Raw genomic sequence first — 26794 nt, 5'->3', positions numbered from 1 at the left:
TTACAAACATTTCTCTTTTATATTATTATTAGGGGTATTGTTTTTGGTTCAATTTCTTTGTTTGTTTTTTTGTTTGTTTACACTTTAGCTGCAAAACTATTGGTTGAATTCATTCCAAATTTGGTTTATATATTGCCAGTGACACAGAATAGATGTGGTTACATTTTGGGAAAAGTAGGCCAAAGTTAAAATTTTTTATGAATTTTTAAAAAAATTTTTCCTTTTACTTATAATGGGCAAAATTTCACATGTTTATAAAAACATCAATTTTGTTTCAATTTACTTCAAACTTGGCACATATATAGAGGCAGTTGATATGCTGACATAAGCACATGCATAGACATGATGACATCAGCTGGATCGATTACAAAATAAGCTACAATACATGAGGGGCGGGGTTTGTTATGATTGACACCACTTGTTTAAGATGAGTTTATTTGAGTAATTATTTTTTGTTAATGAAAGGTTCATTTATTCGTTAATGACCGATTATTTTATCTTTCTTATCAGTGAAAGAGGGCACTTTTCAGTTTATATTTTGCACACAAAATTTACTTGCAAAGATTTGTTATTTTTAATATATTAACCCTTTCATGCATAGTGGTCACTCCAGTGGACAGTTCTTCTACAGCTGTTCTCTTGTATATTCATAGATTTTGTTGTTTTAGTTCCATATCAGCCGACACAGTGGACACTAATGCACCACCCAATACACTGACACTCATACCATTAATGTAACTTTGCTGTTTCTGATAAACCTGATCTGCACTAACATGTTTAAGTGTAAATCAATTACTAGTTATTGTTAACAGACTGTAATTAACCATTTTTCTTGAACAAGAAGGGTTTTTTTTATGCATATTATTTCCATAAAGTGAATAATAACTAATTTTCTAGTATGTTAAAATGTGACAAAACATCAGATTAGCAGCATAGCGTTAAAAAAATTTATTTCATACTTTTCACTCAGTATATCAGTAAATACATGTTTCTTTGCTTCAAAAATTAAATGCATGGTGTCCAGCTGAGTGGATTTTTTTGCAACTCCATTAAAAATAGGTTCATAACATTTTTTTTTCGCTCGCATTGTTTTTTTCAGGCCTAAAGAGGAATAAAAACAGGAAAAATAGCTTGATTAGGGTCAAAAAACAGTTTTGAAAATCTCTCCGAAGGGACATTTTAGAGACAATTTGACCCACATTTTTATTTTTAAATTCATTTTTGCTTTAGTTGGACCACAAGGGATTATCTAAAACAAGGAGCTACTTTATACTGAAATAAATATTGGAATGGCGATCAATTAAAGTTCGTTCTCTGACTGGACACGACTGCATTTTGACCCATTAAAGTTCTCATAATTCATGCATGAAAGGGTTAAAGTTAAATACATGTTGTTTGTTTACAAAGTTTTGACAGACACATTTGAAACAGGAAGAAATTTTGCTGAAGATGCTGAAGCGAGAGTTGGGGGTACAGGGGTACTCCACTGTAAAAAGTTTGAGAACCACTGCTCTAGATCCCAGGTGTCAAACATATGGTCCGTGGGCCAAACCCAGCCCCCCCAAAGGGTCCAATCTGGCCTGTGGGATGGATTTGTGAAATGCAAATATTACACTGAATATATTAACAGTCAATGATATTAAAATGTTTTTAGTTTAGGCTTCACATGCAGACTAATATGATCTGAAGTGGATCAGAGCAGTTAGAAACTTTTATAATGAGCTAGAAATAATGACAACTACACGTTTCTCTTTGTTTGAGTGTAATATAGTGTAAGATTGGGAAAAAAAAGTGTAAAATTCCATAAAAATGTTGACATTTACAAACTCTCCTTTCACACAAAATGTGAATAACCTGAACAAATATGAACAACCTGAAATGTCTTAAGAGAAATAAACGTAATTTTAACAATATTCTGTCTGTTACTAAATATTTTATGTCTTTGTAGATCCACTGTGATCTGTAAATTGTAATAAACATGTGTAAATGATAAACTGGGGCATAAAATTGTTAAAATTGCACTTAGTTTTCTTAAGAAATTTCAGTTTGTTCATGTTAGTCACAGTTTTGAGGAAACTTTTTAAATGGGTCAAGTCAAGCGGTTATGGAGCTACAGTTTGTCTGTTCAATGGGCTGTAACTCTTATACTAAAACACCTACAACATTCTGTTCTACATATTTCTGTAGGTAATAGTAAGTACTTCAACCTGGTACAGGTGGTGATTTGCCCAACTTTATTTCTTAATGTGTAAATTTGAAAAAAATGCTTGGTTACGGAGCTACAGAAATGGACATCAAAAATACACATTTTCTTTCAAGTCCTGTAAAAAGTGGTGAAGATATCTAAAAGTATGTTGAAATAACTTTACTTTTTGGAAGTTTCATTAAAAAATATAAAAAATTAATTTAAAAAAATAATAATAATAATGTTTTTTTTTTTGTTATGGAGCTACATCCCCAAAATCAGAGCCATTCAATTTTAAATCTTGAACATTTGCCATTTCTACAAATAATGTGTGACAATCAGTTTAGGAAAGTAATAATATGAACGGATAAAAGTAACAAACACAATAAAAACATGTTACTTTTAATTTTTAGACAACGTAATAGTGTTGTGAAAATGGAGTAAAAAGTCAGTGCTTAGAGGTGTCAATTAATTTGAAAGTTTTTTTTTTTTTGTCGGTTGTAACTTTTTTCTACTGAACCAACTGAAAACTGAAAAACAGTCTCAAACAACAGAGATTCTAAGCTAAAAAAAAATTAAATTAAATTGATTTTGATCATACATGTTCACTTTCCCTTGACCTGACCCAGATGTAAACACTTGCATTGTGTAACTTTTACTTTTTTCACTGTTATTATTTCCTCCTGGAGGATTCTGTTGGGTTTCTGTAAATTGACTTAGAGTCTGGTTTTGACCAACTCTATATATAAAGTGTCAAGAGATAACTTTTTTTTGTGATCTGGCGCTATATAAATAAAATTTTGATTGATTGAGTGATTTAATTGGTTTTCCCCTGTAAGTCGCTTTGGAAAAAAGCGTCTGCCAAATGCATAAACATAAACATAAACATATTATTTGACTGGTCCGGCCCACTTCAGGTCATATTAGGCTGAATGTGACCCTCCTGAACTAAAATGAGTTTGACATATGGAAGTAAATCTGTCTCATCAGATTTGGAATTATAAAAGCCACTTAATTTTTTTCCAATGAAATTAAGTATCTGAATTTTTTCGGCGTCACATGACCAACCTAACGTCACTCGATTGGCTGGCTGTCGGTTCGACTTGAGATAGAATCGATTGCTTACCCTTGGCGTCCTGGATGCGTGATCTGAATTTTTTAGGTCTGAATTTTTTTGCATTTGAATTTTTTACATCTGATTTTTTTTTAAATTCTAAATTTATGAAAATAGCAAAATTGAGTGACAAAAAATTCAGATACTTAATTTCAGTGTAAAAAAATATTCAGAAACTTAATTTCAGTGCAAAAAAAAATTCAGATACTTAATTTTGGTGTAAAAAACAATTCAGATACTTAATGTCGGTGCAAAAAAAATTCAGATACTTAATTTCAGTGCAAAAAAAATTCAGATACTTAATTTCGGTGCAAAAAAAAAAAAAATTCAGATACTTAATTTCGGTGCCAAAAAAAAAAAATTCAGATACTTAATTTCGGTGTAAAAAAAATTCAGAAACTTAATTTCAGTGCAAAAAAGTTTTGATACTTAATTTCGGTGTAAAAAAAATTCAGATACTTAATTTCAGTGCAAAAAAAAAAATTCAGATACTTAATGTCGGTGCAAAAAAATTCAGATACTTAATTTCGGTGTAATAAAAAATTCAGATACTTAATTTCGGTGTAATAAAAAATTCAGATACTTAATTTCGGTGTAATAAAAAATTCAGATACTTAATGTCGGTGCAAAAAAATTCAGATACTTAATTTCGGTGTAATAAAAAATTCAGAAACTTAATTTCAGTGCAAAAAAGTTTTGATACTTAATTTCAGTGTAAAAAAACATTCAAATACTTTATTTCAGTGCAAAAAAATGAATTGCTAGAAATTGAAAAGCTTTTATAATTCCAAATCTGATGAGACAGGTTGACTTCCATATTGACAGCCCTGCACTAGATGCATAGAATCTACAGAGAACAGAGACACTGTTTCTGTCTCACTTTGTTCAGTGTCATGCATTTTTAAACAGAGGTAAAAATAGAATCAGAATAAACTACAGTAGAATCTACAGTGTCCAGGTCAGTGTGTTTACCACAGCTGCAGTAGTGGAACACAGTCATGGGTCTGAGGTGAGCAGGTGCAGAATGGAACCGAACAGCTGCACAGACGCACACATATATGTCCTTTAATGTCTTTCTTCTCCTTTATAACGTCGGTTTCTTCTCTTCTCTCCACAGTCTGGATAGCTTGTTGCGATGCGGGGTGACTTTCGCCGACACTATGGTCGTGGTCGACAAAGAGAGCTCCATGATCGCAGAGGAGGACTACATGGCAGACGCCAAGACCATCGTCAACGTCCAGACCCTGTTCAGGTCTGTTCTGTCCACACACGCTCCTTCTACACGGTGAAAACCTTTTTTTTTTTTTTTTCTTTACTGGTCTGTGTTTGTCTGGGTCCTCTCTTCCCACAGACTGTTTCCAGCTCTGAGTATCATCACAGAACTCACACATCCAGCCAACATGCGCTTCATGCAGTTCAAAGTCAAAGACCACTACTCTCTGGCTCTGTCCAAACTGGAAAAGGTAAAAGATTCACACAGTAGAACCCACTTTTAAAGCAGAGGACAGAGAGAAAGAGACTGACAGGAAGGGAAGGTAGGGTAAGCTAAGGGTAAGGTAAAGTAAGGTAAGTAGGGTAAGGTAAGGTAAAGTAAGGTAAGTAGGGTAAGGTAAGGTAAGGTAAGGTAAGGTAAAGTAAGGTAAAGTAAGGTAAGTAGGGTAAGGTAAGGTAAAGTAAGGTAAGTAGGGTAAGGTAAGGTAAGGTAAGGTAAAGTAAGGTAAGTAGGGTAAGGTAAGGTAAGGTAAGGTAAGGTAAGGGAGGATAGGGTAAGGTAAGGTAAGGTAAGGTAAGGTAAGGTAAGGGAGGATAGGGTAAGGTAAGGTAAGATAAGGTAAGGTAAAGTAGGGTAAGGTAAGGTAAGGTAAGGTAGGGTAGGGTAGGGTAAGGTAAGGTAGGGTAAGGTAAGGTAAGGTAAGGTAAGGTAGGGTAAGGTAAGGTAAGGTAAGGTAAAGCAAGGTAAGGTAGGGTAGGGTAAGGTAAGGCAGGGTAAGTTACAGTAAGGTAAGGTAAGGTAGGTAGGGTAGGGTAGGGTAGGGTAAGGTAAGGTAGGGTAGGGTAGGGTAAGGTAAGGTAAGGTAGGGTAGGGTAGGTAAGGTAAGGTAAGGCAGGGTAGGGTAGGGTAAGGTAAGGTAAGGTAAGGTAAGGTAAAGTAAGGTAAGTAGGGTAAGGTAAGGTAAAGTAAGGTAAGTAGGGTAAGGTAAGGTAAGGTAAGGTAAAGTAAGGTAAGTAGGGTAAGGTAAGGTAAGGTAAGGGAGGTGGATAGGTCAGGTAAGGTAAGGTAGATAAGGTAAGGTAAAGTAGGTAAGGTAAGGTAAGGTAGGGTAGGGTAGGGTAGGGTAGGGTAAGGTAAGGTAAGGTAGGGTAAGGTAAGGTAAGGTAGGGTAAGGTAAGGTAAGGTAAAGCAAGGTAAGGTAGGGTAGGGTAAGGTAAGGCAGGGTAAGTTACAGTAAGGTAAGGTAGGGTAGGGTAAGGTAAGGTAAGGTAGGGTAGGTAGGTAAGTAGGTAAGGTAAGGTAAGGCAGGGTAGGGTAGGTAAGGTAAGGTAAGGTAGGTAAGATAAGGGAGGGTAGGTAGTAGGGTAGGGTAGGTAAGGTAAGGTAGGGTAAGGTAAAGCAAGGTAAGGTAGGGTAGGTAAGGTAAGGCAGGGTAAGTTACAGTAAGGTAAGGTAAGGTAGGGTAGGGTAAGGTAAGGTAGGGTAGGGTAGGTAAGGTAAGGTAGGGTAGGGTATGGTAAGGTAAGGTAAGGTAAGGTAAGGTAAGATAAGGGAGGGTAGGGTAAGGCAATCAAGGTAAGGTAGGGTAACGTAAGGTAAGGTAAGATAAGGTAAGGTAAGGTAAGGTAGGGTAAGGTAGGGTAAGGTAGGGTAAGGTAGGATAAGATAAGGTAAGATACAATAAGATAAGATAAGATAAGATAAGATAAGGCAAAGTAAGATAAAATAAAATTAGGAAAAGTAAGATGAGGTAAGGTAAGGTAACATAAGACGAGAAAAGGTAAGGTAGGGTAGGATAGGGTAAGGCAAGATAAGATAAGATAAGATAAATCTATTGCTTACTTTGATGCATTCATGGATATATTTAGATTTTTTTTTTCTTAGATGTTCTGGTCCACATTTATCCAGTTTCCAATAAAGTAAAAATGTTGAATTTCTCCTGAGGGTCGGTGCAACAGTGAAACTAATCAGTCAGAAAGTATCATCGTCTAATGTTTATTCATGTGTTTTTCATTCATTTCAGTCTATTTCCTCTTTTGTTTGGTGTTTTAATGACAGTCTGCACACACGGCCTTTCCAAAGTTTCCCACTAAACATCTGAGGCTTTGGTTTTTCTCACCTGGCTGACACTTCTGCCTTTTTAATTTCTGTTGCTGAAGTTGTTTGTCTTCTCGGCGGTGCTTAATGGAATCCCCCGCAGGGATTAATAATGTTACAAATCAGTCACTGCTTGGAATCACATCTTTTCAGACTGGGTTGCTGAAATGAATTTGGGTGTGCGAACATTATTACGTTTCAGATTTATGATGGTATTGGCTGACAGGACCTGCGGTTGGTTTGCACTCTTTTACTCATTTGCTAAAAATAAATAAAACTGATTAAAACGTCATGTACGGTTGGAAATATTCACTCCAAAAACAGGAACTATTTCACAGGTGCCTTCATGTTCAGCGCAGTGGAGCGTGAAGAGGCGCTTTAGGAATAACAGGAGTAGACGGACATGTGATTTAGTTTTCAAAAAAAGGCGATTTAATATGCGGAAAAGCAGCCGATCATCATCCTGGAACATTTTTTTTTTTTGTTTTCAAGTAATAAGGTTAAATTACACTGACTTCCTTTTACATGTCATGGTGTTTTCGTCTTCATCTGATGCTTTTGTGAGACGTTTTTACATTTTCTGTTAAAATCCTACAAGAAAAAAAATACAGTTGCAGATGGAAATAAAGGAATGACCTGTCTGACCTGTCTGCATTAGATTAGATTAGATTAGAATATATCTTATTATATATACTTTATAATATAAAGTATCTGAAAAAAAAATCAGATACTTAATTTCAGTGCAAAAAAAAAAAATTCAGATACTTAATTTTGATGCAAAAAAAAATTCAGATACTTAATTTCGGTGCAAAAAAAAAAATTCAGATACTTAATTTTGATGCAAAAAAAAATTCAGATACTTAATTTCGGTGCAAAAAAAAAAAAATTCAGATACTTAATTTCGGTGTAAAAAAAAATCCAGATACTTAATTTTAGTGCAAAAAAAATTAAGATACTTAATTTCGGTGCAAAAAAAAAAAAAAAATCAGATACTTAATTTCAGTGCAAAAAAATATTCAGATACTTAATTTCGGTGCAAAAAAAATTCAGATACTTAATTTTGGTGCAAAAAAAAAAAAATTCAGATACTTAATTTCGATGCAAAAAAAAAAAAATCTGATACTTAATTTCAGTGCAAAAAAAATTCAGATACTTAATTTCAGTGCAAAAAAATTCATTACTAGAAATTGAATAGCTTTTATAATTCCAAATCTGATGAGACAGATTTCCTTCCATATTATTTCTGCAGTTTGGAGCAGGACCAGTACATGAGCTAACTGATGTGTACTTGTAATGTGTAATATTTGAAGTTTTAACGTTCAACAGTCCAATAGTACATGTTCATTTGTGTTTGCATTGTGTTTCATTGGGCTGTTTTATTCATGGACACGTGCAGCTGAAATGACATGAGTCAGATTCTCCGTCATGGTGTGAAATGTGGTCAAAGCCTCAGGTTCAAACAGTCAGCATGATGTCATTTACTGTAGAAACGCTTCCAGTATTTGGACGTTTGCATGACACAGATTCTTAGAACCATCTTAAAAAAGTGCAGGGAAGATGGAAAACCAAAAAAATACACATGTGAAACACAACATACAAAGAAAAGAAAAAAATTATGTAAAAATGTAAGTATTTACATAAATATAGATTTTAATTTCAATATTATGAACATATACACATACATATACATATGCACGTACATATACATATACACATACACATACATACATATACACGTACATACACATACATATACACATACACATATATATATACATATGCATACATACACATACATATACACATACATACATATACACATACCTATACGTATACATACATATACATTTACTCATACATATACACATACACATACATACATATACACATACATACACATACATGTACATATACACTTACATATACATACATATACAAATACATATACACATACCTATACACATACATACATATACATGTACATACACATACATATACACGTACATATACATATACACATACAAATACATACATATACATATACACATACACATACATACATATACACATACCTATACATATACATACATACACATATACACATACATATACACGTACACATACATACATATATATACATATGCATATACTTATACATATACATATTCATATACATATGTGTATACACATGCATATACATATACATATACATGTACATGTACATGTACATGTACATATACATATACATGTACATATACATGTACATATACATATACATATACATATACATGTATATGTACATGTACATGTACATGTACATATACATATACATATACATATACATGTACATATACATATACATATACATATACATATACATATACATATACATATACATATACATGTACATGTACATGATGACACTTAGAACTTGTGTGGACTTTAAAAATCACCTGTTTGTGTTTGTTCCACAGAAGGAAAGGGAAAAAGGCTCCAACCTGGTGTTCATGTTCCGCCTGCCCTTCGCTGCAGGGAAGGTGTTCAGCGTCAGCATGTTGGACACTCTGCTCTACCAGGTACCAGCTGCACTCACTCACTCACTCACTGATAATCCTCCTCTTCCTCAGTCCTCTAAATGCCAATCAGCCTCTCTTTGTGTTTCTGTTTGTCATGTTCTGCTGCCAGTCATTTGTGAAGGACTACATGATCTCCATCACGCGGCTGCTGCTGGGTTTAGACTCCATGCCTGGCTCAGGGTTCCTCTGCGCTGTGAGTCCAAACACAAACAGCGTGAACTCAGTCTGTCCACGCTTCTGGAGCCGCTCACTGTGCTGTTTGTGTTCTAGATGAGAATCACAGAGGACGACCTGTGGATCCGCACCTATGGACGGCTCTACCAGAAACTGTGCTCGTCCACCGGAGACATTCCCATCGGCGTCTACAGGACCGAGGCCCACAAGCTGCCGGTGTCAGAGGTCAGCACCTACGCGACTGTGCTCAGGTTTTCACTGTTATGGCCTCAGTGTTCCAGTGGATGAAGAAGAGGTCTGGACTGGGGGATGACTAACAAAACTCCAACTGTAAATGTACCAGCGGCCTCTAGAGGACACAATATTCATTACAACCCACATGAGAAAAGAGTAAATGAAATACTGAAGAGATCATTCATTTATTTTGCTGGGGAACCACTACAAAGCTGCCCCAGGAAAATATAGACTATATATCGGCTAAAATTTACTTAGGGGGTCAAATGAGTGGCCATTATTGTCAAAAAAAAAAAAAAAGTTGTAAGAAATGCATAGAACTGTGTTGAAATAATGCTAATACATTTGTGCACAGACTACTGATATTATTTGACAGTGGAAGCTATATTTTCAGAAATATTGGATTTGGAATAGCACGTGTATGTGAAAACTTTTGCTGGTGGACGGACGTGACATTACCCATGATGCTCTGGTCAGTACCAGTACTTTATTAGGAATAAACTTATATACTTACTATTGCTAATTCTCCTCTTATTCATAAATCTTAGTATTGTGGATCTAAAACAATAACAGCTGACACGAAAAAATTCCACAGTCTTGAATTGAATTAAGCAAAAAAATAATAATAAAAAAAAAATCATCAATTAAATAAAAAATCTTGAATTAAGCAAAAAAAAAACAAACTTCAATTAAGTAAAAAACATCTTGAATTAAGCCAAAAAAAAAAAAAAATCCATTAAATAAAAAAAAAAAAAAAAACTTCAATTAAGCCAAAAAAAAATCTTCAATTAAATAAAAAAAACATCTTGAATTAAGCAAAAAAAAATAAAAAATCTGCAATTAAGTAAAAAAAATCTTGAATTAAGCAAAAAAAAAAAAAATCTTCAGTTACGTAAAAAAAATCTTGAATTAAGACAAAAAAAATCTTCAATTAAATAAAAAAAACATCTTGAATTAAGCAAAAAAAAAATCTGCAATTAAGTAAAAAAAATCTTGAATTAAGCAAAAAAAAAAATCTTCAGTTAAGTAAAAAAAAATCTTGAATTAAGACAAAAAAAAATCTTCAATTAAATAAAAAAAACATCTTGAATTAAGCAAAAAAAAATCTGCAATTAAGTAAAAAAAAAATCTTGAATTAAGCAAAAAAAAAATAAAAAAATCTTCAATTAAGTAAATAAATCTAGAATTAACTTAAATTTTTTCCTTTGTTTTAGTGCAAAAAATACATTAAATTCTGAAAATATTTACATTTACAAACTATCCTGTAACAATTAAATGTGAATAACCTGAACAAATACAAACAACCTGAAATGTCTAAAGAAAATTCAGCACAAGTTTAACAATTTTTCTGCCTGTTCCTCAGTGTTTAGTGTCTTTGTAGATCTGATCCATAATACACATGTAGAAATGAGAAGTTGAGGAATAATATTGTTAAAATTGCACTTAATTTTCTTACATTTTTTAATTTAAAGTTCAGTTTTTTCAAGGTTTTTTTTTTTTTTTTTTTTTGGATAGTTTATAAAAATAAGTATTTTCATAATTTAATGGGTTTTTTTTATACTAAAACAATGACAAAAATTTGGAGTCGTCATTATTTATATGTTATTATGTTATTATTTTTCTGGTTCAACCCACTGCAGATCAAATTTAGCTGAATCTGGCCCCTGAACTAAAATGAGTTTGACACCCCTGCTCTAAACCATCATAAAGATATAATGTATGTGAAACTACCAGCACAAAATGTAGTTTAATTACATGCACTTCACTACACACCAACAATAGTAACCAGCAGGAGCTCAGACTTTAGATAAAAACATTCATCAGTCAAACATAAAAATCAGATTCACATTTATTATAAAAAGAAAAACAGATGTTCCTTCAGATAAACATGCTTTTTTTTTTTTTTTTCAGCTGTTTCACTTTTAACTGAATCACGACGTGAGGCAGGATGATGAAGTTGGAAAGATAAAAGATACTCACAAATGTTGGATTATTCATTATCTATAATTAGTCTTCTTTTGTTCATCACTCATTACTACCGTGATGAAGAAAGAAATTAATTCCTTTTCACTTTTGAGAAATCCAGAACAGCTCTGCTTCTGTAATAGAGTCTCTGATAACAGGTTGATTAAACTGTGTGAGGACATTAACCCATAAAGACCCACAGCTACTTTTAGGACACTTTTATGACAGTCCAAAGGAATTTTTCTCTATTTTTAACCCTTTTCAAGTGATTTATCAACATTTATTCTCAAACTAGCCTCTGTATTTTGCAATTTTCAGTAAAAATCTGACAATTTCCTACATTTAATTCACTGATTAATGTAGATGTTCATAAAAATCTCAAAAAAGTTGAGGGTTTTTATACACACACACAAAAAAACTTTGACTTTTACAATGAAATACATCATTAACTGAACATAAAATAAGTATCTCCACCTACTGTCATTTATCATTTTTTGTTGGTTTATTGTTAATTTTTGTTTGTTTTATTCATCATTTTGGATATTTTTGTTCATTTTCTTGCTTATTTTATTCTTCTTTTCTACATTTTAGTCACTTTTTTTTTTTTTTTTTTTGCTTATTTTCTCCATTTTATTAATTATTTTGTCCATTTTTTATTTGTTCTTGTTCATTTATTATTATTTAATATATACAAACCTAGTGTCTCCACCTACTGTCATTTATTATTTTTTGGTGGTTTATCATTCATTCTTGTTCATTTTATTAATCCTTTTTGGCTGTTTTTGTTCATTTTCTTGCCTATTTTATTCTTTTTTTTTCTCTCTACATTTTAGTCCCTTTTTTGCATATTTTCCTCTATTTGATTTATTATTTTGTCCATTTTTTATTTGTTCTTGTTCATTTATTATTATTTAATATATACAAACCCAGTGTCTCCACCTACTGTCATTTATCATTTTTCTTGGTTTTGTTATTCATTTTTGTTCATTCTATTGATCATTTTGGACATTTTTGTTCATTTTCTTGCCTATTTTATTCTTTTTTTCTTACATTTTAGTCACTTTTTTGCTTATTTTCTCCATGTTATTTATTATTTTGTCCATTTTTTATTTGTTGTTGTTGATTTATTATTATTATTTAACATATATAAACTCAGCATCTCCACCCACTGTCATTTATCATTTTTTGTTGGTTTATTATTTACTTTTGTTTATTTTATTGATCATTTTGGCCATTTTTGTTCATTTTCTTATTTTTTTCCCTACATTTTAGTTACTTTTATGCTGATTTTCTCCATTTTATTGATTCATTTTTACATTTTTGGGGGGTTTTGTTCATTTATTTTTATTTGATATATATAAACCCAGTGTCTACATCCACTGTCATTGATTCAACTCCATGGGTTTTAACCAAAAACAACAAAAGCTAAGAAAAAAAAAAAAAAAACATGTTTGAAAAGGAGCAATGCCCATAAAGTTTCATGTAAGCTCCACAAAATAACTCTCCAAAAATATTACACAAATCAAAAATAAAGTCACACATAGGATAAATAAATCCTCTTTGTGTTCCAGTCCCAGGTCTCCATCACGGTAGAAGACTACGAGGACACCAGAGAGCCCCGGGAGCCCCTCCTGTCCGGGTCCGGCGCCCACCGTAACTCCACCTCCTCAGAGCCCATCTCCTCCTCCCACTCCTCGGACCACCCGCTGCTCAGGAGGAAGAGCATGCAGTGGGCCCGACGGCTGAGCCGGAAGGGGGGCCGGGGCTCCAGCGGGGCCAAGGGGGGTCCGGGCAGCGCTGCCGAGAGGATCAGCCAGCAGAGACTGACCCTGTTCAGGCGCTCGGAGCGACAGGAGCTGAACGGCCTGGTCCGGACCAGGATGAAACATCTGGGCCTGTCACCTACAGGGTTCAGTAAGTCTGAGGGTCTGCACTGTGTCCCTTTAAATGGGACTGGGTCTTCCTGTGGCTGTAAAACCAGCCCTGCTGTGAGGATGCAGCTCAGCCTGCTGTATATCCTGTGCATATTTTGATTTCCTGCCTGTGGTCTTCCTGTGTCAGATGGGATGACAGACCAGGGGAACAGACTGTCCTACATCCTCATCAACCCTTCTCCAGACACCAGGCTGGAGCTGCACGACGTAGTGTGAGTAGAGTACACAACAACGACAACAACAACTATAGAAACAATGAACAGACAGCAGCACTGAAAATACAGAGAGAGAGAGAGAGAGAGAGAGAGAGAGAGAGAGAGAGAGAGAGAGAGAGAGAGAGAGAGAGAGACAGCAGCCTGAAATACAGAGAGAGAGGAAGAGAGAGAGAGAGAGAGAGGAGAAAGAGAGAGAGAGAGAGAGAGAGAGAGAGAGAGAGAGAGAGAGAGAGCAGACAGCAGCACTGAAAATACAGAGAGAGAGAGAGAGAGAGAGAAAGAGAGAGAGCGAGAGAGAGAGAGAGAGAGAGAGAGAGAGAGAGAGAGAGCAGACAGCAGCACTGAAAATACAGAGAGAGAGAGAGAGAGAGAGAGAGAGAGAGAGAGAGAGAGAGCAGACAGCAGCACTAAAAATATCACATGACACTGTTTGGACAGTTATTACAGTTTACAAACTTTAATCAGTTTGTATTTAGTTTTTCCATTTGGTTCAGTTTTATTTGAGAGAGAGAGAGAGAGAGAGAGAGAGAGAGAGAGAGAGAGAGAGAGAGAGAGTGAGTGAGTAAGTGAGTGAGAGAGAGACAGAGAGAGAGAGTGAGTGAGTGAGTGAGTGAGTGAGTGAGTGAGAGAGACAGAGAGAGTGAGTGAGTGATAGATAGATAGATAGATAGATAGATAGATAGATAGATAGATAGAAAGAAAGAAAGAAAGAAAGAAAGAAAGAAAGAAAGAAAGAAAGAAAGAAAGAAAGAAAGAAAGAAAGAAAGAAAGAAAGAAAAAAGAAAGAAATGTAGAAAATATTTATATTCTTAATTACACTGATGAATTGATTAGTTTTGTTCAGGTCTTATTTTGGTTTAGTGTTCATTTTTGATCTTTTTCTTTTCAAAAACAAGTTTTGTTTGCAATTTACATTAAATTGTTGTATTTTTATTCTCTCTTTCAGTTTTCCTGTTTTCACTTTGTCTTTATTTTATTGTTGGAAGTTGACATGTTTTTTTGTTTTGTTTTGTTTTTTTAAATCCATGGCATTAAATATACAGTGGTGGAAAAATGTTTTTGGACACTCCATGCATTAGTGACATATTGCATTAAGAATCACTCTTAACCCTATAACGCCAAATGTATCATATTTGATACATGAGTTTTGAAGCCCTCTACATGATCAGTGTGATATTTTTTTTCTTGAAAATCCTGATGTACACAATTAAATACATGCAATACACAGATAATCCACCAGGGGGAGGAATTCATTCACCAGAGGCCTTTCCAGTGACACTACAAGACTGACATTAATGAGGAAGGAGGAAGAACTTTGACAATTTTGAAAAGGAATTACCAATTGGTTAGACGCATTTGTGGTATATTATGTTTTTGTTTGTTCAAAAATAATAATATTGGAGCATTGAGACCCGATGTATCAAATATGATACAAAATTGAAACTCATACATGGAAATTGATATTTGAAAACCATTTTTTTGGTTGTTCAGAAGGACCAATAAAGGCTCCAGTTTCAAAGAACTGGAATTTTCTGTCAGTGATTTAATGGTTCAGGCTTTACAGGGTTAAATCATTGAAGTCACATGTGTCATGTGTTCCATCAAGGTCAAAACTGGATGTTTCAGCAGATAATGAAACACATCCAGGGTACGGACATGTTGAAACTGTTGAGCATTTAGTTTGGTTATTTTTTCCTGTTAAAGATAAACACACAAAAAAAAATCATTTACATTTGTTTGTATCTGTCTGTAATGCATCAGAGGTGATTTCTCATAGACTGTAAGGGAAGCTCGGCTTCCCCTAAAATTATGAAAATTAAATGGTTAAATCTGTTCGGTTGTGTTGACATTTCATTGACTACAAATGTGTTAGAACACGTTCATCTCACAGACGAGTTCGTTCAGAATCAGCTTTATCACAAATCAACAGACTCCATGTTGTTCACTTCTCATACATTCCCGTGTTGCTGTTTTCTCATTCGATCTCTGCTCAGTGCATTTGTCCGTAGACGCTCAGCGTCCATGCACTTCAATGGAACTGAGTGGAACAGTTTTTTTTCATTGCCTCAAAACTGGACGGTAATTGGATAAATGCTATAATGTTGTCCCGCCCCCGGAGGCTTAGCATCTCTGGGGGTGAATGGAGCTGTGGGCGGAGCTTGGCCAGGGTGGACGCTGAGCTTCCACATGCTGATTGGGGGAACAGTCGAAAGGCTGAATCCCGTTTGATTGACAGTTAGTTTGAGATCTACTCCTTCACTGACACAGTTCAGTTTAATACCATCGTGCATTCTGCTTTGCTGAGATTCTGCTGAGTGAGAAACCACTACGAAATTCATTTCTTGCACTGTAAATAAAACACACTCATTGTACTTCCTTGTTTCAATTTAACAGAATTTCAACATTTTCTTGTTTCAGTTACATAATTTAATCATTTCTTGTTTGAGTTTAATATTGTTTTGTAGGTCGTTAAATCAATCATACTGTTCGCTAGGTCGGAGTGAACTAGCTATCTAGCAAGCTGCACATGATGGCAGACAACGCTAATGGAACAGAGGGCCGAATTTATGTTTAAATAGCTTGACCATTGTTTTGCTGTAAGCCGACAATGAGCTTCCCCTGTCTGAAAGATGAGCAGCACCACTGTAATGCATCCACATCTTATGAAACATAAAAATAAACTGCTTTTTTGTTTTGTTTAAAATTTTAAGGGTGTCCAAAGACTTTTTTTCCACTAATGTGTATGACTGAAAAAACTCTGTTTATTCAAGGTCCCAAAAAAAAAGTCCAATATAAGCTGTAAAGAACATAAATCTTTCATTCATGTTTTCTATGTAACTGTGTTGACTGAATGAAGTCATTTGTTGGTTACATTTAGTGACTTGGGTTCAGTTTGTTAAAGTAGTGGATGTTCAAATGTAAATACCAGACTTAAAACCTCCAGGGCTTAAATCTTTTATACTTGGTAGGGGCTGATATCATGGTGTTTTTACTTCTTTTCCTCTGATGTATGTGGTGACTTTTTGAGCACAGTCAGACGCACAAAAATCGACTTGAAACATAATGGAAGCATTTGTCCAAGAACCAACAGACAAACCTTCTTAAACAGATTTATGGATACAGCTGAAAACTTTTTGTGGTTTGGAATTAATCTGCAGGTGCTGTGTTCGTTTGTGGACACGTATTGTTCAAAGCTGTTCTTGTAGACTGTGGGAAACAAAGCTGCTTTCATCTGCACAGCCATGTCATATTAGTTTGTGTTGCACTGTTTGATGCAGTTTTTACTTTTTGTTCATGGAACTTTTGGTAAAACTCTAGGAGACAAAAACAGAGGGAAAAAACACCAAATATAATATTCCAATATAAATATATATGGTCTCACTCTGTTTAACTCTTTAAAACCTGACGTGTCATCACTGACACACCTTTAGATGGTGTTGAAGGCACTTACAGTTCCGTCTGTGTTGCCATGGTGATGCTACACGAGCCTTGTAACAGCATACACATTCTATACATCCACTTAAGCAGCAGAATGACAGCTCAAACCAATTGTTGGACAACAGAACACGAACCAAACAAGCACTTAAATGGGTATGTATCTAAAACAAGCTGACAGTCTGAGAACCAGGAATAATTTAATAAAAACAACAGACAAACTTTGGAGAGCTAAGCTAGTACTAAGCAGATCCATCAGCACATTAATTTAAATTTTCTTACCTTGTCATACAGTACAGCTCTAACTGGCACATACAGTCGCAGAAAAAAATATTAGACCGCCCCTTATTTTCATCAATTTCTTGTTCATTTTAATGCTTGGTACAACTAAAGGTACATTTGTTTGGACAAATCTAATGATAACAACAAAAAATAGCTCATAGTCGTTTAATTTCAGAGCTGATATCTTTCCATTTTCCATGTTTTCTTGATAATAACCAAAATCACTTCAGTTCTTCCATCAATACCTATGGCATTGTACTGACAAAAACAGTGCTTTTACTCATTCCACGTTTTCTTTTCTGTCTGTTTTAGTCACAGGATACACACAGGAGAAAGTACTGGATTGCATAACTATTGTTTTTGATGACTTTGATTAGTTTTGATGGTCTAATAATTTCTTCCATGACGGTATGTCTCTCTCTCTCTCTCTCTCTCTCTCTCTCTCTCTCTCTCTCTCTCTCTCTCTCTCTCTCTCTCTATATATATATATATATATATATATACATATATATATATATATATACATACATATATACATATATATATATATACATACATATATACATATATATATATATATGTATATGTAGGGCTGGGCAAGTTAACATGTTATTACCACATTAACGCATTCATTAAATAACGCAGACAATTTTTTTTATCTCACGTTGATGCCATTTTATTCTAACTCCTATTCTTCTGCTCCTGCTTGTGTGTGTGGAGCGATTAGCTCGGCAGATAGACAACAGCTTTCCCAAGAAAAGCCTGACGTCCAAAACTTCTGTCCAAATCTTTTACTTGTGGCTCACTGTTAATCATGATTAATCACAGAAATCCACGTGATTAATTGTGATCAAAAATTTTAATCGCTGCCCAGCACTAATATACACACACACACACACACACACACACACACACATATATATATATATATATATATATATATACACACACATATATATATATATATATACATATATACATACATACATACATACATATATATATATATATATATATATATATATAGTATATGGTGTGCAATAGACATACCGTCAAGGAAAAAATGATTAGACCATCAAAAGTCATCAAAAACAACGATTATACAATCCAGTACTAACTCCTGTGTGTATCATGCGACTAAAACAGACAGAAAAGAAAACATGGAATGCCTAAAAACACTGTATACATCTGTATATTTATTTAGTTATTGTGTTCTATATAGTCGCAGAGTGCACTGTTGCTGGCAGAGACCACCTGTAATTTTGTCTATTCTATTCTATTCTATTCTATTCTATTCTATTCTGATGCGATAATCACACATTTTACTTTATCTTTGCTGTTTTCTGATCATAACATGGTTTTATTCTTTCACTGTCACTTACTCCATTGTTTTCAATTCCATTGAACAGACTCCCACTGGAAACCAGTAACCCCTGTCTTTAACTTGTGGAACCCTCATAACCCCTGTCTTTAACCTGTGGAACCCTCATAACCCCTGTCTTTAACCTGTGGAACCCTCATAACCCCTGTCTTTAACTTGTGGAACCCTCATAACCCCTGTCTTTAACCTGTGGAACCCTCATAACCCCTGTCTTTAACCTGTGGAACCCTCATAACCCCTGTCTTTAACCTGTGGAACCCTCATAACCCCTGTCTATAACCTGCGGAACCCTCATAACCCCTGTCTTTAACCTGTGGAACCCTCGTAACCCCTGTCTTTAACTTGTGGAACCCTCATAACCCCTGTCTTTAACCTGTGGGACCCTTGTAACCCCTGTCTTTAACCTGTGGAACCCTCGTAACCCCTGTCTTTAACTTGTGGAACCCTCATAACCCCTGTCTTTAACCTGTGGAACCCTCATAACCCCTGTCTTTAACTTGTGGAACCCTCGTAACCCCTGTCTTTAACCTGTTAAACCCTCATAACCCCTGTCTTTAACTTGTGGAACCCTCGTAACCCCTGTCTTTAACCTGTGGAACCCTCATAACCCCTGTCTTTAACCTGTGGAACCCTCATAACCCCTGTCTTTAACTTGTGGAACCCTCATAACCCCTGTCTTTAACCTGTGGAACCCTCATAACCCCTGTCTTTAACTTGTGGAACCCTCATAACCCCTGTCTTTAACTTGTGGAACCCTCATAACCCCTGTCTTTAACCTGTGGAACCCTCATAACCCCTGTCTTTAACCTGTGGAACCCTCATAACCCCTGTCTTTAACCTGTGGAACCCTCATAACCCCTGTCTTTAACCTGTGGAACCCTCATAACCCCTGTCTTTAACCTGTGGAACCCTCATAACCCCTGTCTTTAACCTGTGGAACCCTCATAACCCCTGTCTTTAACCTGTGGAACCCTCATAACCCCTGTCTTTAACTTGTGGAACCCTCATAACCCCTGTCTTTAACCTGTGGAACCCTCATAACCCCTGTCTTTAACTTGTGGAACCCTCATAACCCCTGTCTTTAACTTGTGGAACCCTCATAACCCCTGTCTTTAACTTGTGGAACCCTCATAACCCCTGTCTTTAACTTGTGGAACCCTCATAACCCCTGTCTTTAACCTGTGGAACCCTCATAACCCCTGTCTTTAACTTGTGGAACCCTCATAACCCCTGTCTTTAACCTGTGGAACCCTCATAACCCCTGTCTTTAACCTGTGGAACCCTCATAACCCCTGTCTTTAACCTGTGGAACCCTCATAACCCCTGTCTTTAACTTGTGGAACCCTCATAACCCCTGTCTTTAACCTGTGGAACCCTCATAACCCCTGTCTTTAACCTGTGGAACCCTCATAACCCCTGTCTTTAACCTGTGGAACCCTCATAACCCCTGTCTTTAACCTGTGGAACCCTCATAACCCCTGTCTTTAACTTGTGGAACCCTCGTAACCCCTGTCTTTAACCTGTTAAACCCTCATAACCCCTGTCTTTAACTTGTGGAACCCTCGTAACCCCTGTCTTTAACCTGTGGAACCCTCATAACCCCTGTCTTTAACCTGTGGAACCCTCATAACCCCTGTCTTTAACCTGTGGAACCCTCATAACCCCTGTCTTTAACTTGTGGAACCCTCATAACCCCTGTCTTTAACTTGTGGAACCCTCATAACCCCTGTCTTTAACCTGTGGAACCCTCATAACCCTGTCTTTAACCTGTGGAACCCCCATAACCCCTGTCTTTAACCTGTGGAACCCTCATAACCCCTGTCTTTAACCTGTGGAACCCTCATAACCCCTGTCTTTAACCTGTGGAACCCTCATAACCCCTGTCTTTAACCTGTGGAACCCTCATAACCCCTGTCTTTAACCTGTGGAACCCTCATAACCCCTGTCTTTAACCTGTGGAACCCTCATAACCCCTGTCTTTAACCTTGTGGAACCCTCATAACCCCTGTCTTTAACCTTGTGGAACCCTCATAACCCCTGTCTTAACCTTGTGGAACCCTCATAACCCCTGTCTTTAACTTGTGGAACCCTCATAACCCCTGTCTTTAACTTGTGGAACCCTCATAACCCCTGTCTTTAACTTGTGGAACCCTCATAACCCCTGTCTTTAACTTGTGGAACCCTCATAACCCCTGTCTTTAACCTGTGGAACCCTCATAACCCCTGTCTTTAACTTGTGGAACCCTCATAACCCCTGTCTTTAACCTGTGGAACCCTCATAACCCCTGTCTTTAACCTGTGGAACCCTCATAACCCCTGTCTTTAACCTGTGGAACCCTCATAACCCCTGTCTTTAACCTGTGGAACCCTCATAACCCCCTGTCTTTAACTTGTGGAACCCTCATAACCCCTGTCTTTAACTTGTGGACCCTCATAAACCCCTGTCTTTAACCTGTGGAACCCTCATAACCCCTGTCTTTAACCTGTGGAACCCTCTAACCCCTGTCTTTAACTTGTGGAACCCTCATAACCCCTGTCTTAACCTGTGGAACCCTCATAACCCCTGTCTTTAACCTGTGGAACCCTCATAACCCCTGTCTTTAACCTGTGGAACCCTCATAACCCCTGTCTTTAACTTGTGGAACCCTCATAACCCCTGTCTTTAACCTGTGGAACCCTCATAACCCCTGTCTTTAACCTGTGGAACCCTCATAACCCCTGTCTTTAACCTGTGGAACCCTCATAACCCCTGTCTTTAACCTGTGGACCCTCATAACCCCTGTCTTTAACTTGTGGAACCCTCGTACCCCTGTCTTTAACCTGTTAAACCCTCATAACCCCTGTCTTTAACTGTGGAACCCTCGTAACCCCTGTCTTAACCTGTGGAACCCTCATAACCCTGTCTTTAACCTGTGGAACCCCTCATAACCCCTGTCTTTAACCTGTGGAACCCTCATAACCCCTTGTCTTTAACTTGTGGAACCCTCATAACCCCTGTCTTTAACTTGTGGAACCCTCATAACCCCTGTCTTTAACCTGTGGAACCCTCATAACCCCTGTCTTTAACCTGTGGAACCCTCATACCCCTGTCTTTAACCTGTGGAACCCTCATAACCCCTGTCTTTAACCTGTGGAACCCTCATAACCCCTGTCTTTAACCTGTGGAACCCTCATAACCCCTGTCTTTAACCTGTGGAACCCTCATAACCCTGTCTTTAACCTGTGGAACCCTCATAACCCCTGTCTTTAACTTGTGGAACCCTCATAACCCCTGTCTTTAACCTGTGGAACCCTCATAACCCCTGTCTTTAAACTTGTGGAACCCTCATAACCCCTGTCTTTAACTTGTGGAACCCTCATAACCCCTGTCTTTAACTTGTGGAACCCTCATAACCCCTGTCTTTAACTTGTGGAACCCTCATAACCCCTGTCTTTAACCTGTGGAACCCTCATAACCCCTGTCTTTAACTTGTGGAACCCTCATAACCCCTGTCTTTAACTTGTGGAACCCTCATAACCCCTGTCTTTAACCTTGTGGAACCCTCATAACCCCTGTCTTTAACTGTGGAACCCTCATAACCCCTGTCTTTAACCTGTGGAACCCTCATACCCCTGTCTTTAACTTGTGGAACCCTCATAACCCCTGTCTTTAACTTGTGGAACCCTCATAACCCCTGTCTTTAACCTGTGGAACCCTCATAACCCCTGTCTTTAACCTGTGGAACCCTCATAACCCCTGTCTTTAACCTGTGGAACCCTCATAACCCCTGTCTTTAACTTGTGGAACCCTCATAACCCCTGTCTTTAACTTGTGGAACCCTCATAACCCCTGTCTTTAACCTGTGGAACCCTCATAACCCCTGTCTTTAACCTGTGGAACCCTCATAACCCCTGTCTTTAACTGTGGAACCCTCATAACCCTGTCTTTAACTGTGGAACCCTCATAACCCCTGTCTTTAACTTGTGGAACCCTCATAACACCTGTCTTTAACTTGTGGAACCCTCATAACCCCTGTCTTAACTTGGTGGAACCCTCATAACCCCTGTCTTAACCTGTGGAAACCCTCATAACCCCTGTCTTTAACTCTGTGGAAACCCTCATAACCCCTGTCTTTAACCTGTGGAACCCTCATAACCCCTGTCTTTAACTGTGGAACCCTCATAACCCCCTGTCTTTAACCTGTGGAACCCTCATAAACCCCTGTCTTTAACTTGTGGAACCCTCATAACCCCTGTCTTTAACCTGTGGAACCCTCATAACCCTGTCTTTAACTTGTGGAACCCTCATAACCCTGTCTTTAACTTGTGGAACCCTCATAACCCCTGTCTTTAACCTGTGGAACCCTCATAACCCCTGTCTTTAACTTGTGGAACCCTAATAACCCTGTCTTTAACTTGTGGAACCCTCATAACCCCTGTCTTTAACTTGTGGAACCCTCATAACCCTGTCTTTAACCTTGTGGAACCCTCATAACCCCTGTCTTTAACCTTGTGGAACCCTCATAACCCCTGTCTTTAACTTGTGGAACCCTCATAACCCCTGTCTTTAACTTGTGGAACCCTCATAACCCCTGTCTTTAACCTGTGGAACCCTCATAACCCCTGTCTTAACTGTGGAACCCTCATAACCCCTGTCTTTAACCTGTGGAACCCTCATAACCCCTGTCTTTAACTGTGGAACCCCTCATAACCCCTGTCTTTAACTTGTGGAACCCTCATAACCCCTGTCTTAACTTGTGGAACCCTCATAACCCCTGTCTTTAACCTGTGGAACCCTCATAACCCCTGTCTTTAACCTGTGGAACCCTCATAACCCCTGTCTTTAACCTGTGGAACCCTCATAACCCCTGTCTTTAACTTGTGGAACCCTCATAACCCCTGTCTTTAACCTGTGGAACCCTCATAACCCCTGTCTTTAACCTGTGGAACCCTCATAACCCCTGTCTTTAACTTGTGGAACCCTCATAACCCCTGTCTTTAACTTGTGGAACCCTCATAACCCCTGTCTTTAACTTGTGGAACCCTCATAACCCCTGTCTTTAACCTGTGGAACCCTCATAACCCCTGTCTTTAACTTGTGGAACCCTCATAACCCCTGTCTTTAACCTGTGGAACCCTCATAACCCCTGTCTTTAACCTGTGGAACCCTCATAACCCCTGTCTTTAACCTGTGGAACCCTCATAACCCCTGTCTTTAATTTGTGGAACCCTCATAACCCCTGTCTTTAACCTGTGGAACCTCATAACCCCTGTCTTTAACCTGTGGAACCCTCATAACCCCTGTCTTTAACCTGTGGAACCCTCATAACCCCTGTCTTTAACCTGTGGAACCCTCATAACCCCTGTCTTTAACCTGTGGAACCCTCATAACCCCTGTCTTTAACCTGTGGAACCCTCATAACCCCTGTCTTTAACCTGTGGAACCCTCATAACCCCTGTCTTTAACCTGTGGAACCCTCATAACCCCTGTCTTTAACCTGTGGAACCCTCATAACCCCTGTCTATAACCTGCGGAACCCTCATAACCCCTGTCTATAACCTGCGGAACCCTCATAACCCCTGTCTTTAACCTGTGGAACCCTCATAACCCTTGAATGTGTCTCATGCTCAGGTACCTCATCAGACCCGACCCCCTCTCTCTGGTCCCTAATCAGGGGAGCGGCAGGAAGTGCAGCGGCGGTCTGTCGGAGAGCCACAGGTTCGATACGCAGGACAGCACCCACCTGTGAAAGACCCCCCCCCCCCCCCCAGACCATCAGACTGTCCATAAACACTGCAACACTGCCGCAGAGGACCAACAACAGCTTCAGAAAGAAACGTCAACAAGCGTGGACATGCAGACAGATGCAGTCACATGACACACAGGCCCTGATACTTTAACTCCACTCAGTCTGAGTGAAGGCGGAGGTGCCGGACATGATGATGCATGGGCCTTTTCTAGAACAACAGGAATGTTTTCTTCATGCACCTTCCTATTTTCAAAAGTGCAGAGCTGCGGACACAGAAGTGCATTTAATGAAAAAAAACAAAAACCTGTATGTATTTATTTATATGTATGTGCATGTTCCAGTATGTGCTGCATCATATATGTGCAGGTGTGTGAGCGACTGTGTGTGTGTGAGTGTGTGTGTTTGTTAGGAGTAAGATCCTGCCAACTGTATGTGGACGGACAAAGTGGTAAAAGTCAGGGGATGTTTCCTGTCCTTTGTGTCGTACAGTGGTGGGCAAAAATATTCCAACACTTGTCAAATCTTAAGAAACTGGTGTTTTTTTTTTTGTTTGTTTGTTTTTTCCCCAGAGCCTGAATTTCACTTTTTTGCCACAGTTCACTGAAGTTTGGTCAGGATATTGAGTAAATTAGACACAGAAAAATTATGGCAACAAAGTGACATCCAGTATTATTGAATAGATTTAAAGTCCTGTGGTTCAAATTAAAACTGAAAATTAACCCTTTCATGCATACTGGTCACTCCAGTGGACAGATATTCCACAGCTGTTCTCTTGTATATTCATGGGTTTTGTTGTTTTAGTTCCATATCAGCCAACACAGTGGACACTTATGCATCATCCTAAACACTGCAATTCATACAATTATTGGAACTTTGCTGCTCATGATAAACCTGATCTGCAGTGACATGTTTTAGTGTAAATCAGTTGCTAATTGTTACTAGACTGTAATTAACAGTTTTCTGAAACAAAAAGTTTGTTTTTGTTTTGTTTTGGTTTTTTTTGCATATCCTTCTGAGACCCAGCAATGCATTTTGTCCTCTGTAGGGGACAAAAGTTTTTAACAGTTTTACTTAAAAAATGCTGGGCATGACAAAGGACATTCCATTAAAAAAATCAATCAATCAATAAAAATTATTTTAAAAACATATCTGGAAAAAGCTGTTGCATTATGCAGTTTCCAATCAAGACAATTTTTTTAATGTAAAAAAAGCTAAAACTGTCAAATTCCTGGGTCTCAGGAGAATATTATCTCCATGAAATATGTAATAACTAATATTAGAGTATGATAAAATGTGAGAAAACATTAGCGGTTTAGCAATTAGCAGCATTAAAAATGTTTTTATTTCATAGTTTTCACACAGTTTATCACTTTCTGATGATGAGTTTTAAATACATGTTTCTTTGCTTCAAAAATTAAACACATGGTATCCAGTTGAATGGACATTTTTGTGACTCCACAAAAAATAGGTTCATAAAAAAATTTAAAAAAAAATTCATTTGTATTGTTTTTTTCATGCCTAAAGAGGAATAAAAACACTCAAGAAAAAAATATTGACTAAGGTTCTCATAATTCATGCATGAAAGGGTTAAACAATTATTTTAGGTACAGATAAAAATAAGAACAACAGTGTAAATGTGTTGAATTAAGCAACAGTGTGCTAGAGTATGAGTTGATGTAATTTATTGTGTTTACTTAATACAAATCATTTTTATGCAGATATTTAGTAAATGTAAATTAATTTCACCCATATAATTAATAAATATCAGTCAATTTTGTCTAGATTATCAGTAAATATGCATCAATTTCCCCCAGATATTTAGTAATAATAATTTAATAGTAATAGTAATTTAATAATAATAATTTAGTAATATTTTTTGCTCAGATACTTAGTAAATATAAATCAGCTTTCCTTGTGAAATTGACTAGGATTTAGTCAGTATTTTTTGGCGATATAACTCATCATTTGGTGTGCTATTATATGGGAGTAAATCTGTCCCATCAGATTTTGAATTATAAAAGCTATTCAATTTCTAGCAATGAATTTTTTCGCACTGAAATTAAGTATCTGAATTTTTTTTTTGCACTGAAATTAAGTACCTGAATTTTTTTTTGCACCAAATTAAGTATCTGAATTGTTTTTTACACCAAAATTAAGTATCTGAATTTTTTTTACACCGAAATTAAATATCTGAATTTTTTTTGCACTGAAATTAAGTATCTGAATTTTTTTGCACCAAAATTAAGTATCTGAATTTTTT

The 26794-nt window shown here is 36.9% G+C and overlaps 1 protein-coding gene across 1 annotated transcript in view; it reads left to right on the top strand.

Moving 5' to 3' along the window:
• The window catches only part of LOC115424997 (potassium channel subfamily T member 2-like), a 207578-nt gene extending 182229 nt beyond the window's left edge, over window positions 1-25349 (top strand). The window contains 8 exon segments of the mRNA XM_030142425.1: window positions 4417-4551; window positions 4651-4762; window positions 9084-9185; window positions 9295-9378; window positions 9456-9584; window positions 13130-13472; window positions 13620-13704; window positions 24417-25349. Of these exon segments, the coding sequence (XP_029998285.1) occupies window positions 4417-4551; window positions 4651-4762; window positions 9084-9185; window positions 9295-9378; window positions 9456-9584; window positions 13130-13472; window positions 13620-13704; window positions 24417-24534 (1108 nt within the window). The 3' untranslated portion in view covers window positions 24535-25349.
• The last annotated feature ends 1445 nt before the right edge of the window (window positions 25350-26794 follow it).

Source organism: Sphaeramia orbicularis, chromosome 8 (genome assembly GCF_902148855.1).
Source record: "Sphaeramia orbicularis chromosome 8, fSphaOr1.1, whole genome shotgun sequence".
In the NCBI taxonomy this organism is placed as follows: domain Eukaryota; kingdom Metazoa; phylum Chordata; class Actinopteri; order Kurtiformes; family Apogonidae; genus Sphaeramia; species Sphaeramia orbicularis.
Note: the sequence above shows the minus strand (reverse complement) of the source record. Positions and strands in the feature narration are given on the sequence as shown.